This window comes from Notechis scutatus, chromosome 16 (genome assembly GCF_049901735.1).
Source record: "Notechis scutatus isolate UNSWTSFEM ecotype Mainland chromosome 16, rNotScu1.2, whole genome shotgun sequence".
NCBI classification, from domain to species: Eukaryota; Metazoa; Chordata; class Lepidosauria; order Squamata; family Elapidae; genus Notechis; species Notechis scutatus.
In genome coordinates, this window is record NC_142024.1 from 1,510,017 (window position 1) to 1,524,915 (window position 14,899).

At 49.8% G+C, this 14,899-nt stretch overlaps 1 protein-coding gene across 1 annotated transcript in view; it reads right to left on the bottom strand.

The window, feature by feature from the left end:
• VPS13D (vacuolar protein sorting 13 homolog D) overlaps nucleotides 1-14,899 on the bottom strand; it is a 75,520-nt gene that overhangs the window by 50,606 nt on the left and 10,015 nt on the right. The window contains 17 exon segments of the mRNA XM_087944629.1: nucleotides 3-10; nucleotides 272-378; nucleotides 1,191-1,362; nucleotides 2,046-2,256; nucleotides 2,853-3,072; nucleotides 3,645-3,827; nucleotides 4,407-4,587; nucleotides 4,980-5,106; nucleotides 5,750-5,840; nucleotides 5,923-6,969; nucleotides 7,809-7,957; nucleotides 8,285-10,504; nucleotides 11,345-11,477; nucleotides 11,982-12,112; nucleotides 12,575-12,739; nucleotides 13,202-13,274; nucleotides 14,114-14,244. Of these exon segments, the coding sequence (XP_087800755.1) occupies nucleotides 3-10; nucleotides 272-378; nucleotides 1,191-1,362; nucleotides 2,046-2,256; nucleotides 2,853-3,072; nucleotides 3,645-3,827; nucleotides 4,407-4,587; nucleotides 4,980-5,106; nucleotides 5,750-5,840; nucleotides 5,923-6,969; nucleotides 7,809-7,957; nucleotides 8,285-10,504; nucleotides 11,345-11,477; nucleotides 11,982-12,112; nucleotides 12,575-12,739; nucleotides 13,202-13,274; nucleotides 14,114-14,244 (5,349 nt within the window).

Here is a 14,899-nt window from a genome sequence, read left to right on the forward strand (position 1 = left end):
AAAGTCAAACCTAAACAAATTTGAAGGAGGGAGGGGGGAAAAGAGAGAGAGAGAGACAGAGAGGAGAGGAAGGAGGGAGAGAGGGGAGAAAAAGAGAGAGAAGAGATGAGAGGAAGGAGAGAGAATATATATGTATGTGTGTGTTCGGGTATTTTCCCACGTCATTATAGTTGTGCTTTTAAAGTTGTAGCAACGTTTCGGCAGAATCTCATCTGCCATCATCAGGCTTCTGTATTGTGTTCGTCTGTGAGTGTATATATATCCGCCATACCTGGCCAGGGAGCTTTGCTGGAGCTGAGGGCTGGTCAGTTCCAGACTCACGTTGACCATGTCAATGAGGAAGGACAGGCAGGTGTAAACTTCGCCACTCAGCACCGTCTGGAAGAAGAAAAAACGCTCAACTCTTTATAACATAAAACTTTTGTACCAGTGTTTACCGGCTTTGCTGAATTCTAAACTGGGAAGCAAAGTCCAGCTGACACATTATGCACCCCTCAAGTTTTCTTTTGCAGGTTTTATACAAGGGAGGGAAGGAAGGAGAGAAGGCAAAAGAGGAGCTGAAGGAAAGAGGGAGGGAAAGGAGGAGGAAGAAGAGAAGGGGGAGGGAAGAAGGGAGGAAGGAAAGTACAGACAGAGGGATGGAGAAAGGGAGGCAGGGAGAAGGGAGAAAAGGAAGGAGGGGAGGGAGGGGAGAAGAGGAAAGGAGGGAAGGAAAATGAGAAGGGGGAGAGAGGAAGTACAGATGGGGGGAGAAGAAAGGGAGGGAGGGAGAAAGGAGAAAAGAAAGAACGAGAGAAGGAGAAAGGAGAAAAGGAAGAAGAGAAGGGGAGGGAGGGAAGAAATATAGATGGAGGGAAGAAGAAAGGGACGAAGAAGAGAAGGAGGGAGGAAAAAAGGAAATAAATGAAGAACTAACACAGGGACTGGCTGCTTCCTTTCACTGGGGGCTGAACTTTAATTAAAATTTTTTTAATGCTCTCCACAATATAATAATGACATATCACAGCAGGGACCCTGAAACTTTTCAGCCTCTTTTTATGATTGTTTCTGATTTAATCTTTCGGCACCCCGAACCCAAAAATCACACCACTGATATTTTAATTGTTAAGTTTTGAACTGGAATTAAGAAGAAGCTTGACGTGCGATTAAAACAAAAGACAAACCAAAACCAAAATGAAATACCATCTCACATGTATTCTAGGGTCCTGCAAGTCGTAAGGCCGCATGAACTCCTCCACAGGTTCCCCCAAATTGTTCTCCAAGAGACCCCGAACGAGCTTGTATTTATTCAGATCCAGAGAACAATGGACCGAAGAGACAATGCCGTGGACAGAGATATCCGGCACGGCGTGGCTGATCTCCCTGGATGGGTGGTGGGTGGTGGGGTGGGAACAAACAAAAACAGACCACCTTTGTGGCACAACCATCATCAGACAACTCAATGGAAGTACAGGTATCCCGTTTCCCCAAAAATACGACCTACCCTGAAAGTAAGTCCTGGCGTGATTTTTACACCTGCACCCAGTATAAGCCCGAATTAAGACCCCACCCACTCCAGAGTGGACGGGTAAAAATTAAGCTAGGGTGGGGAGGTAGTGGAGAAAGAAAGGAGCTAGAAAGAAAGAAAGAAAGAAAGAAAGAAAGAAAGAAAGAAAGAAAGAAAGAAAGAAAGAAAGAAAGAAAGAAAGAAAGAAAGAAAGAAAGAAAGAAAGAAAGAAAGAAAGAAAGAAAGAAAGAAAGAAAGAAAGAAAGAAAGAAAAAGAAAGAAAAAGATGGCTTCAGGGCTGACAGTTGTGCTAACACTTCAGCTGATTTTGATTCTATGCCTCTGTTTATGCAACCAAGGATCATATTGGCTTTTTTGGCTGCCGCCGCACACGGCTGGCGCAGGTTTAAGCGATCGCCCGCTGGGACTACAAAGCCCATCTCATTTTATTACTGTTTTTGAGCCAGGTTTCGCCCAATCTGGACTCGTCCCCGAAACCCCAACCCGGAAGCAGGCCAGAAGGGGACATGAAAATGCCGGGAAAGGCACACCACCTCACCTGTCCAGGTTTCTCTCCACTTGCAACTTCAGCCTGAACGGCTCCGCGAGGAAGCTGCCTCCCGCCTGCCGGATGACGAAAGACGGGAAGGTCAAATCCACCGAAGCGTCCGGGACGGGCTGGGAATATTCGCGGGAGTATCGCTCCGCGGCGAAGATGTCCATGTCCTGCAGGTCAACCATGATGCAGTCCAACAGGCAGGGCTGCTCCTCTGCAAAAGAGCCAGCCGGGAGGGAGTCATTTCCCCCCCCCCCTTGGGAAGGGCTCAAAATTACGGGAAAACGTCCAAATGTTAGCATGTTGTTGGAATAGACGCTCCTGCTCGAGCAGGGGGTTGGACTAGATGACCTTCAAGGTCCCTTCCATCTCTGTCATTCTATGAATAAGCAAACCAAACCAGCTCTGGCGAATTATCAAGAGGAACAAATGTTTTGGGCGGAGGGGGTGGAGAGAAGGTAACCTTTTTCAGGAAACAGGTAAGCTCTGGGGTTGCAACACAGGTATAAAAACACAGCAGGACCAAGGATGCTACAGTCCTCCTCCTTCTCCACAAACACCCCTCCCTTCTAGCACTGATGATGTTCCCTAGCTGGGTCGTGAAACGTCTGCAAGAAAAGCCACCAAGCTCAGAGAACGCCAGAGCCGCCCAATTCCCTCCTCCTCCTTTTCGCAAACTCCACTCCTTTCTGGCATTGATACTGTTCCCTAGCTGGGTCGTGAAACGTCTGCAAGGAAACCACCTTCTCTCCTCCAACAGAGAGAGGAGGAGGAAGGAGGCTCTCCTGAAGTAGCAGCCCCCTCACTTACCAGGACTATCCGTCGACAACCAAGGAGAGGATGGGGTTGGATCTGCCCCGAGTTCTGTCCTGTGTTCGCTTTTTTGACCACCGAGAATCGATTCCGAAGACGACTCTTTGGTGGGCAAACCTTCCGAGAAATGGGGGCCTTTCTTGGATTCCTCGCCACTTGGAGTTTTCTTCACGTTATGCTTTGGGGTCCCCAGCGGCGAGGAAAACAGAATGGGATCCTAATTAAAAAAAAAGGGAGTGTGTAAATTAGCAATTTTTTAAAAGAAATTGAGTCTTCACAGCAAGGCCATTCTGCAGACCTATCCTATAGCTCCCCCCAAAATTAATAAATTAAAAGGCACGGCATACGGGCACAACAAACCAAACCAAACTCTAAAACTACTTTTTTTTCTTTTCTGAATTCTGCAGCTTTTAGGAATGTTAAATTTTGGAATTTAGAGTTCTGTTTTTTTGGAACTCTAAAAATATAACTCAAAAAACAAACAAAACGGAAGTCCCAAGGGAGATCGCTTGAGGTTCTGCCCATTTCAGAAGCAACTCAAGACAGCCGCAGAATCCCCCGAAAGCTCTCAGCTCGAACCACGGAACACCTGCCCCCAGACAGGTAGGTAAAATACCTTCCATAGAACAGGATCCTTACACACCTTGCCTTGCAAAATGGAATCCTCCAAAGGAAAGAAGGTTTAAAAAAAAAAAAAACGGGAGAAAAATTACACGCGGGTCGTTTTTACGGTTTTCCTAAACGGCCACAAGGCTTTCGAGAAACGGAAGGAACGGCGGGACGGCTCACCTTATCTCTGAGCGAGAACGTAGCAGAAGTGCCTGCCAGCAGGAAGCAGTTCTTGATTTTGAGTTTCCCCAGATTGGCTACGATAAGCTGGCTGGATCTGGAGCTTTCGGGAATGAGGAGGACGGGGGCACCGGCTTCGATGTCCAGGAGGATTCTGGCTGCTCGCTGGGCCTGGTCTCTCACCTGAAGGAAGGAAGGAAGGAAGGAAGGAAGAAAGGAAGGAGGTTTTAATAATAGGCCATTGGTGACTTTCCAAGCTACCTCAAGGAGAGACATCCAGATGGTGGTTGTCCCAAAGGGGCTTTTTCAAGAGGCAACTGGACTTCCTTGGGTTTTTTTCTTTGAAACTATAAACTAAAAATAAAACTAAACTGAACTAAAACTAAAAGTCAACTCAAAGGAAATTAAAACTGAACTAAACCTAAACTAAACTTATAACTAAACTGAATTAAAAACTGAAGTGAACTAAAATTAAACTGATCTAAACGTAAACTGAACCAGAGGTGGGTATTCAGCAGGTTCTGACCAGTTCTGGAGAACCGGTAGCAGAAATTTTGAGTAGTTGGGTACCCCACCTCTGTCTGTCCCCGCAAACCCCATCTCTTCTCTGCCTCCCATTGAGTCCCAGCTGATCGGCTGGGTCTTCTTGGGTTGCCCCGCCCAGGAGAACGGAGCTGGAAAGCAGGTTAGTGGGGTGGGGAGGGAATGGAGATTTTGTAGTATCCTTCCCCTGCCACGCCCACCCAGCCTTGGGCTACGCACCGTTTGCCCCTCCACGGCCGCCCTCTGACGGCCCAGGACGTCCTGCAGCTGTGTAAAATGCTGGATGAAGGAGACGACCTCCGCTTGGAAGCGCTGGGTGTGAATGTACTGCACCGAAGCCATCCGCAGGCTGACCCGCACGTCGCACTCCCTCTGGAGGGACACGTCTGGCCGGCCGTACCTTGGGGGGGAAATCAGATGATTCAGGCATGCTTTTTCTCTTTTTAACCCAAGAGGATTTCTTCTGGATCTTTAGTGGGAAGGAAGGAAAATAGGGAGCGAAGAAGGCAGGCAGGCAGGCAGGCAGGCAGGCAGGCAGGCAGGCAGGCAGGAAGCCCTGTTCTCACCAGGCTATGCCTCAGTGGCTCAGAAAACAGCAGGTGATTATTCGCCTCCAAGACCTCTCCAAAATCAAGAGACCCCTTGCTAGTTTCCTGAGCCACCGGGAAATATCGTACCCCAGTTTCACTCCCCGCGCTCTCGCTCCTCATTGGTTAGCCAAGATGGGACCCTGGCAAAACTTTAAGAAATAAAAACAAACCCAGGTCAGAAAAGGAGATTCCAACCACCTACTTGTGGACATGGAAGATGAGGGCCTCCTCCCCGCTGGTCGTGAAGCGTTCCCTGTACAGCTCTCCGTGGCAGGTGAGATCGCTTAAGGATAAACTCCCGATGCTTCCCCGGAAGGTCAAATCACCTTCTGCAAGAAGAAAAGGTTCCACCCTGGGGTTAGCTGAACTGGGATTCGTGGACTAAAACCCAGTTTGCCACTGTTCTCCAACACAGTATTATTATTTATTTATTTATTTATATGTTTTTCTTGGGTGTATGAAAGTGCTTAATAAAGAGTGTACTGTCTGGGTCAATTTACTTTTAATAATAATAATAATAATAATAATAATAATAATAATAATAATAATAATAATAATTGCTGGCAGCAACCCAAATCAACCCATCAGTGCCAGTTAATAATATTTGTGATATATTTTTAAATGTTCAGTTGACTGAGTTTCATGTTTAATGAATAAAGTATATAATAATAATAATAATAGTAATAATAGTAATGCTATTTATTTACACATAGTGATTCTGAAGTTGGAGGCGGAATAAATTTAAGAGAGAGATCTGAATCTCATTTCTTTTCCACTGGCATTTTAAGCATCAATTCTGCCCAATTTTCGACGGGATGCTTTAGGGGTAGAGAAACCACTTGCTGTGTGGTTAAAGGAGAGCGATTTTTACGGGCCGGGAAGGACTCTGAAAGGTAGGACGCAACCCCCCACCCACCCACCCAAGGGTTACTGAGTTGACAAACACATACCTTGCAGGTAATTCAGACTCACCTGTCGTCTCCATGTGAGCGACGAGTTTGGATACGTTGGCTTTGGCCAGTTCATTGGTGGCCTTATTCAGCACCATGGACAGAGAGTGGACCTGTTTTTAAAGAGGAAAGAATGGCCGATCAGATCAAGGCCTCTTTCTTCCAAATAAGTGGGAGAACTTCCTGCCTACCTACCTTCAGATCCAGCTTGGAGTTTACCGACTCCTCCGGCGCCTCATCGTCCGGCGAGGGGTTCAACTCCGACTTCGTGGCCTGCTGGACGCCCCCGCTCGACGTCGCCTTGACGCCGTGATTCTCAGCCGTGGAGCCGATGCTGAAGAAATCCAGGATCATCACCCAAGTCTGCAGGGTGACGAGGACGTCCAGGCAGTTGAAGTCGATGTCCACGCTGCGGTTGATCCGGTTGTAGCGCGAGGCGAACTCCGGGTGCCTCTTGTCCACCAGGAGGGCGTTGATGTGCACCAAGGAGTCGTCGAAGTTGCTCCTTCCGGAGGCCGCGGCCAGCCCTCTGGCGGTGGGGGAAGGCGGAGGGGTCAGCGGGCAGCCTTCCTCGTCCCCTTTGGGGTGCTTCGGCTGGGAGAGGCAAGAGGGCCGCTGGTAGAACTGGAAGACGTTGGGGGCTTCCTCCATGTGGGAGGGGAGAGAACGAGGCATGTCCGGGTACTCCACGTTGGAGACCAGCGGGCAGGACTGGGAGAGGTATTCCTTGTGGGCCAAGTTGGAAGGCTTGGGGGCCCCGTGGGAGACCATGAGGTTCCTGTACAGGGAATCGGGGTTCTTCACCAGGAGGTCCTCCATCAGCAGAGAACGCAAGGCGGTCTGAATGGACAGGGTGTGGGGGTGGTCCTTGGAGAACTCCACGTCGAAATCCTGGAAGGTCAAGCTGACCAGGCCTTGCGGGGCCCCCAGGGTCAGGTCGCCGCTGAGCTGGACCTGCAGCTGGGCGATGTGGAAGGTGGCTTGGATCGGAGTGAAAGGTTGGCAGGCCCCCTGCGCCGGCGGGCCTTTGGCCTGGGCGTAGGTCGAGTGGGTGAAGAAGCCGTTTTCCTTGCGGCCGGAGGAGAAATCGGCACTCAGGCTGCGGAGAGAGGCCGGAGGAGAAGCCAAGCTGGAGTAAGTGGGCGACGGGAAGCTGGACGGAGGCTTGGTCAGGTCCTCGCTGCACACCAGGTTGTCCAGGGTCTGCATCACCTGCTCGTAGACGTGCTTGGCCAAAATCACCTGCGTGGTTTGGAAAGGAGCACAAGGGGACACGGATGTTGATGGAATCTCTGATTTGTCGTCGTTCGGGTGTATAAACCCCACTTACAAGGTGGTCAAGGTGGAAGGACCTTCCGATACAAAGCAGACCTCGAGTTGTGGCACGGCGGTCTAGAAGTGGAGCTCTCGCCTCGCAATCGGGGGAGGCTGTGAGTTCGATTCTAGGGAGAGGCAAGATATTTCTCTCTCTGGGCACGCTGAGAATATATCTGCTGGGGGGGGGGAAACTCCGTACTGGTGACAGGAAGGGCATCCAGCCAGTAAACACTCGACTCCATTCAGTGGCCCCCCCACTTTGCCCCAATGCAAGGGATTATGGGGTCATTAAACCAAGAACAACAAGAAGACATTTCACTTCTCATCCCAGAAGCTTCTTCCGCTCTGACAGGATGGTAACGAATGGGTTTCCAGAGAGGAAAAAATTGCAGACGACATTTGCAACCACTCAGGTGACCCTGAGGACACAGATAAACCTCCAAGTGGCCTCAACGACCTCTAAGAGGATGCAAATGACCAGCTGTCTGCAAGAAATATAAATCTTTCCCTTCCCCACCCTTCTGTCAGAGCGGAAGAAGCTTCTGGGGCGAGAAGCAAAACGTCTTCAAAAGAAAAAGAAAAAAAAAAACAAGAAAGTCCAGTTGCTTCCTGAAAAAAATAAAAGCACCTTTGGGATGTCTTTCTACTTCTTTCTTGGGATCACTTTTCCAAGGAGCAAATATTTAGCTTAGCAGCTTCCGTTCCTCGCTGTGGAGGACGGAGTCGTGGAAAAGACAAGGGAGATTTCGGGGGTGGATTTTTACCTGCAGAGGGTTGACAAACTTCCCTTCGATCCTCATCAGGTTTGAAATGTTGACGCTGTCACTTGGAGAGAAGGCCAGCTCCGCGCTGGGCTCCACTGGGATCTTCTCCAGGATGAACTGGATGGTGGCGTTGTTCAGAATATGGAAACCTGAAACGGAAATAGTCGGAAACGCTTCATCGGATCGTTTCTTTCTCAACCCAAAGTGACTTTAAGGGGTGTGGATTTGGCTGGGGGGATTCTGGGAGTTGAAAGTCCAAAGATTTTTGACACACCCAGGGGGAGGGGGGGGGCATGGAAACAGGGTCCCAGGGGACTGTAAATGATATAGGCCAGAACTGGTTCCATACAGGGCAGGGCCAGGATGTCGCCTCCAAATGAATCCTTGGAAGTTTTTTGAAGTTTGGCTCGAGGATCGCGATTGAATGAGGGCGATGGCTGGAATCCCGACCCAGGCAGCCTTTCCCACAAACTTACCTTGGCCCTTGTGTAACGATTCGAAAAAATCGTGGCGGGTGAAGTGGGACTCTTCCTGGTAGCCGCAGCCGGCGAAGCCGGGAGGGGAGGCCAGCGGGGCGGGCGCCTCCGACGGCGAGTCCTTTCTGCCCGCCAAGTGGCTGCAATTCAGCGAATACATCTTGATATCTCTGATTTCCACCTGCAGGCTGTCACTCCTCAGGTTGTCTTCCCCCGTCACGAAATTCTGGATGGATATTTGCCCTAAGTGACCAACCAGGAGTTCGGGACTGCCCGGCTTGCGAGGGATGGAGACCACGGGCGACTCGATCTTCACATTTAAGACCAGCTTGATGGTGTCTGCCTTGGGGTACACGGGGGCCTGCTCTTCCCCCTCCTCCTGTTCCACGTTAAAGGGGTCTCTGGACCTGGGCGCCGTGTCGAAGAGGGACAGCATCTCACTGTATTCCGCCGTCTTGGTGGCCAGGACGGTGGTGACTTTGTCGGCCGCGCTCTTCAGCGTGCCACGGAAATTCTCCTCCAGCTCGTCCAGGGACAAAGCGATCTCCTTCAGGAACTTGGCGGAGTGGTTGTAGTGCAGGGAGGCCATCTGGAGGAGGAGGGAGCACTCCACGGCGGACTGCTCCAGGAAGGTGAAGCAGAGCGCGTCGGGGAGGCCGCTGGTGTCCTCGAACTGGGGGAAGGCGGGCCTGGCGTAGCCCACGTCGGGGATCAGGCTCTCGTACCGCTCCGTGTTGCCGATGCTGACCACGTACTGGTTCTTGACGTTGTCCTGGGTCAGGTCCATCAGGTGCAGGCAGCCCAGGGAGCCGCGGAGCTCCAGCCGGCGGCCCATGGAGACGTTCACCTTGGTGCCGCCGATGCTCGCCGTGGCGATTTTCCGGCCGAATTTCTCCCGGTTGGCCAAGGTGACGGTCCTGAGGAGGAGGACGTTCAGCCAGTGGATCTCCACGGCCACTTCGACGCTTTGGGAGTGGGTGGACTGGAAATTCTCCCACTCGCCGAGGGTCTTTTCGGCATCGGTCATCAAGGGCTGGGGGCTCCCGTCCTCCTTCTCCTTGGGGAAGGACTTCTGGAGGAAGCCGATCAGCTCGACAATGGTCTCCGGGTTGAGGATGATGTCCAGGTTGTTCATCTGGACAGTCAGCACCTGGAGGGAGCTGTCCAGGTTCATGGAAGGGCACTCGGCGGCGACAAATTGGTATTCCAGCTTGATTAAGGATTCGTCCCGCGTCGTCGTCGTCGACGTGCCGGAGAGTATCTTGGAGGCCAGGGTGCACTTCTCAGCGACGTCCCCGGCGAGCAGGGTCTCGCCGAGGCCGTTGACGGGGGACTGCGCTTTGCTGTCGCGCAAGCTCCCCGTCGGGAGGTCGAAACTCAGGTTCTTGTGCGACGCCATCAAGAGGTCGAAGTCGGAGCCGTAGGTCTGCATGGTGTCGACCAAGAGCAAGCCGTGGACGGTGAGGGAGACCTCGACGTCGTACGGCCGCTTGACGAAGTGAGCGTTGGTGCCGAACACCTTCAGCACCGAGATGTAGCGGCCGTTGCTCTCCACGGCCAGCTGCATGCAGTTCACCTGGAACTCCGCCAGGAGCAGCTGAGATTCCACCAGCATTTCTTTGGTGTGTTGCTCCACCAGGATGACGCTCTGGGTTAAGTTCACCATGGAACTGTGCAGGCTGGCGCGCTGTTCCAAGCTCGGCAGAGGAGCCGCTTTCCCCACCTGCGAGGTGTCCGGGTCAGGGGTGCTTAGCCTGCCGAAACAATTGTTCAAGGCCACGATTTTGTCTTCGTTGATGTGTATTTTCAAATCGGGCAGGTGGCCTGAGAGCACAGCTCCGGGGTACTTGGGGTCAGAAGTGTAGATCAGCCGGCGTTCCAGTTGCAAATGGACGTTAAACTTCTCCACCACGTGAGTCGGGCCCACGTCGATGTCTTGGGCGTATTTCCAGTTGTCCTTCACCCGCCCCACCATGATCTGGAGATCCATGAAGGACAAGGTGTAGGTCTCGTACATTTCTTTGCTCATCAAGTGCGCCTGGAGTTGCTCTTCACTGATTTCCACACCCGGGAACTCTTTGCTGCTTTTGTCCTCGCCGGTCAGGTTGGGTTCAGGAGGTGGGCTGTTGGGAGGGGTGGCAAGAGGGGTCTTGTATTCGTCATCGCTCAGATCGCTCAGCTCTAGGGAGGGGCCATCCGGACTCTTCTTTCTGTGCTCCTCTAGAAAATGAGGGGAAGAAATTCAGCCACGTGATCTTGGATAAACACACACACACAGACACTGGTCTACGACTACTTGCCACGGTCAACTTGCAATGCCCAATTCATCATGGCCAACTCACCATGGCCAAGTCTCCATGTTCAACTCATCATGGCCAACTTGCCATGGTCAACTTGCCATGGCCAACTTGCAATGCCCAATTCATCATGGCCAACTCACCATGGTCAACTTGCAATGCCCAACTCACCATGGCCAACTCACCATGGTCAACTTGCAATGCCCAACTCACCATGGCCAAGTCTCCATGTCCAACTCACCATGGCCAACTCACTATGGCCAATTTGCCATGGTCAACCTGCAATGCCCAATTCATCATGGGCAACTCACCATGGCCAACTCACCATGGTCAACTTGCAATGCCCAACTCACCATGGCCAATTCATCAGGGGCAACTCGCCATGGCCAAGTCTCCATGGTCTACTCGCCATGGCCAGCTCACTATGGCCAAGTCACCACGGCCAACTTGCCATGGCCAATTCATCGCAGCCAACTCACCACGCCAGACTCACTGCGGGACAAGAGTTGCAGTAACATCGAAGAAATGGTGGACTAGAATCTTGAAGGAAAGGATGCCAATGGAGAGGAAGAATGAAATGTCAGTGACAACACTTGGAATAATGTTTTCATTATTTTAAATAATCGAATTGAATTGCTGAGTGGTCTCGTGGCGAGTTGATCCTGCAGCAAAGTTGGCCATGGCGAGTTGTTGCGTTCTGCAGAGGGTCTTTGATGTTACAACTCTTTCTAGAGAAACTCAGAAATAAATGAGGAGCTCCCACCTTGAGAATTAGTGAGCAGCATTCTGCCCAAATCAATCACGACTAAAACAGGGTCTGAAAATTTGAAGTCGTCCGGGAAGATCACCTGAGGGGCAGAGATATCAAGGCAGATTGACCAGTGCCTGCTTTCCTCCTAAAAAAAAAAGCAAAATTTGGTTCTCTTTCAAACAGTCCAAATGATTCTCTGAATATCAATCCAATATTTAAAAGCACACGCCTAGAAACGTAGCTATAAAAAGCCAATCCAGAAACAGGTTTACCAGCAAGCAGATGTGTCTATTTCCTAGATAACGAATTCACAGGATACACCAAGGGCGCCCATTTTAATCAGAATTGTTGATTTTAATAACACTGCCGCTATACTGAATTGCCCTCATTTGATGTCAAAGAACCCTGGAACAATCCATGGTTCACTGAAACATGGTAAGCCTAAAATCATGGTTTATAAAATGAAAACGGTTGATTTCCCCACAATTTGCTAAGCCCCAAATCTGAATATACTACAGGTTGGAATAATGTGCTTTTTAACCCAAACTGAGATTTTGTGCAGGGTCAAGGAGAAGACACAACCATGTTATAATTCTCTCTCTCTCTCTCTCACACACACACACACACACACAAAACAAAGCCCACTCACAATAAAATCCCCAACAAGCAGTCGGTCAATGGTCTGGCGAATTTCAGCTTTGGTCTGCATCTTGAGCCTGTTGTATTGTCTTCGGGCAGCTTCGGCCACTCTCAGCTCCAGTTCAGACTGACATCCGAAACCTGCATTAAAGGGTCACCCCCCAAAAAAGACAATTGTTCTTGGGTGGCTCTGGTCCAAGAAGCAATGGAAGGAAACAAGGAGAATCAAGCCCACCACCCTTAAAATCTCCACAGCCAATCATGGAAGCAACAGGGGCTTGGCTGTTTCATTCTTAGGAAAATTTCAACCGTAGTTTTTTGTTTTTTTTTGAAGCTTAAATAAAAATATTTATTTTCTGCATACAAGCCCTGTCTTTTAGAATCAGGCTAAACCACATCCAAACAAAGTTGGAGCTCCCTTGAATTTTTGAAATTCATGCCAGATTCATTCTGAGAAATTTGACAAATGCTTCTTTATACCTACGTAATCTACGGTTTAACTTTCCAAAACAACCTTCGTTCTCTGGGTGGAAAATAACCTCGTTATAAATCGTAAGGAAAAATGAAAGAGATGGGAAAAGAAATCGACTAAGGAAGGTTCACCTGAGGAATGAACCCTTCCTTTGTAGAAAAAGTCAACTACTTTCTTAATGGCTTGAGGGTTGTAAATAATATTAAGGGGTTGAGTGCTGACTTCCAACCGCCTCTCAAAATTGCTGTGAGCTGGGTTTTTCTCATACAGCATTTCAAACACCGGGACAGGATCTTCTGCAAAGAGAAGAGGAAACAGTAAGCAAAAAGCAGAACTCACAGATGCAAAAAATAAAATAAAATAATAAAACGAACACATAGGTCACTCAAAGAAATGGGACAAAACGGAAGAGACCAGTCTCCAGCATCACTGGGCAGGTGGCATCCAATTTAAATGCCACTAAGGGTCTGCTGAATAAATTTTAGCTGCTCTGAAAAATTAAAAATCTACCCACATATCCAGATCAACTTCTGGAACGTGGGATTTACGCCTCGCTAAGATCCCATGAGCTAAGAAGATGGGATCCATCGATTCAAAGAGGTTGAAAAATGACACAAGACCCTACAAACTACAAATGTAAATCTACGAAGACGAATCGACGAAGACTAAAACGCAACTCTCTTCCTGTTCACGCTTTACAGGTGCCTGGATTGTTGGAAACTGCAAGTGGCAAAGGGCTGCCGAAAGGAAAATATTACCACTGCTCCGGTTGCTGGTGTCAGAAGATGAGGTCAGGAGGCTAACGGACGAGGCACAGCCGACTTCTTTCAGCTAGGAAGAGAAAAAAAAAGAGAGAGAGAAACAATATATATATATCAACCAAGGAGAATATTCACAGCTCAGGGTTGAACTGTGGGGTCCTTGGGGGTTTTCCTGCAGACATTTCATGACCCAACTAAGTAACATCACCAGGGCTAAAAGGGAGAGGGGGAGGAGGAGGAGGAGGAGGAGGAGGAGGAGGAGGAGGAGGAGGAGGAGGAGGAGGAGGAGGAAGACCGTGGGGGTCCTGGGTGCTCTCTGAGCTTGGGGGTTTTCTTGCAGACATTTTATGACCCAACTAGGGAACATCATCAGTGCTAGAAGGAAGGTTTTTTTTTTGGTAAATTAAGGATTATCTGTAATCCCACAACATCTGAAAAGAGGCACTTTGGAGAAGCAGATTCGGGAGGCAGACAAGGCCAAAAAAAAAAAAAAGAGCAAATACAGGTAGTCCTTGAGTTACAACAGTTCGCTTAGTGTTACAACGGCACTTACGACAGTTTTTCACACTTATTCGCAGCATTCCCCCCAATCCAAATTCAGGCGCTCGGCACAACTGACTCGTCTTCATGACGGTCACAGAGGCCCCAGGGGTGTGTGTGTGTGTGTGTGTCACATGATTCCCCTTTCTGACCAGCCAAGTTAGTGGGGTCCACCTAACCACCGTGTGTGACTCATTTAAGGACTGCAGCGATTCACTGAACGACCGCGGCGAGAAAAGTTGTAAAACAGGGGCGAATCTCAACGTGGAGGGACATCAATTTGAGGCTCAAAGGCAGACGTAAAATCGAGGCGTTCCCTTGCGAACGTCAACAGGAAAACTCATCACGCTTGCCCCGAGTTCGACGTACCGGATTCGGGAAGACGAGGACGGGGAATATGGTTCCTTCGGTCGCTAAATCCCGGAGGAAGAGGCTTCCAAGCTGGACTTTCAAGAGGGAGGAATTCCTGCGAGGGAGCGTTTCCGCAAGGATGGTCACGCCTGAAAGCACAAGACCGGGGGTGTGAAGGAGGCTACTCAGGGGTGCAGGCGATGTAGCCCACGAAGGGAGGAAGCGGAAGGAAAGCGGAAGGAAAAGCCTTCACGGAGTCTTAACTATGTTCCCAGGCAGCTCTTTCTGCCTATGATACTCGGAGTCCCCGGTCCCGATAGGGGAGAAAGACAAGAGGAAAGTGCAGAAAGCAAAAGGGATGGGAAAATGAGGGTGTTAAAGAAAGGACTTCCGGGGTTTTGTTTTGGGGCAGTTGTAAGTAAAAGGTAAATTAGGCCCTTACTCTGTGGTTACAACGTTGCTCCCATTTTTCCCCCTATTCTCTCTCTCTCTCTCTCTCTCCATCCATCTATATCCTGTCTGTCTATTTTATCTATCTTTATTTATCTATCCATCCATCCATCCATCCATCCTATCTACCTTGTCTGTCTGCCTGCCTCTTTATTTCCATCTCTATCATCTATCCACCTGTCTGTCTGTGTATCTTGTCTGCCTACCTGCCTCTATCTGTTTATTTCCATCTCTTTCTATCATCTACGGTATCCACCCATCTGTCTGTCTGTCTGTCTATCTTTCTCATCTGTCTGCCTGCCTCTATCTGCTTACTTCCATCTCTTTCTCTATATCTATCCGCCTGCCTGCCTG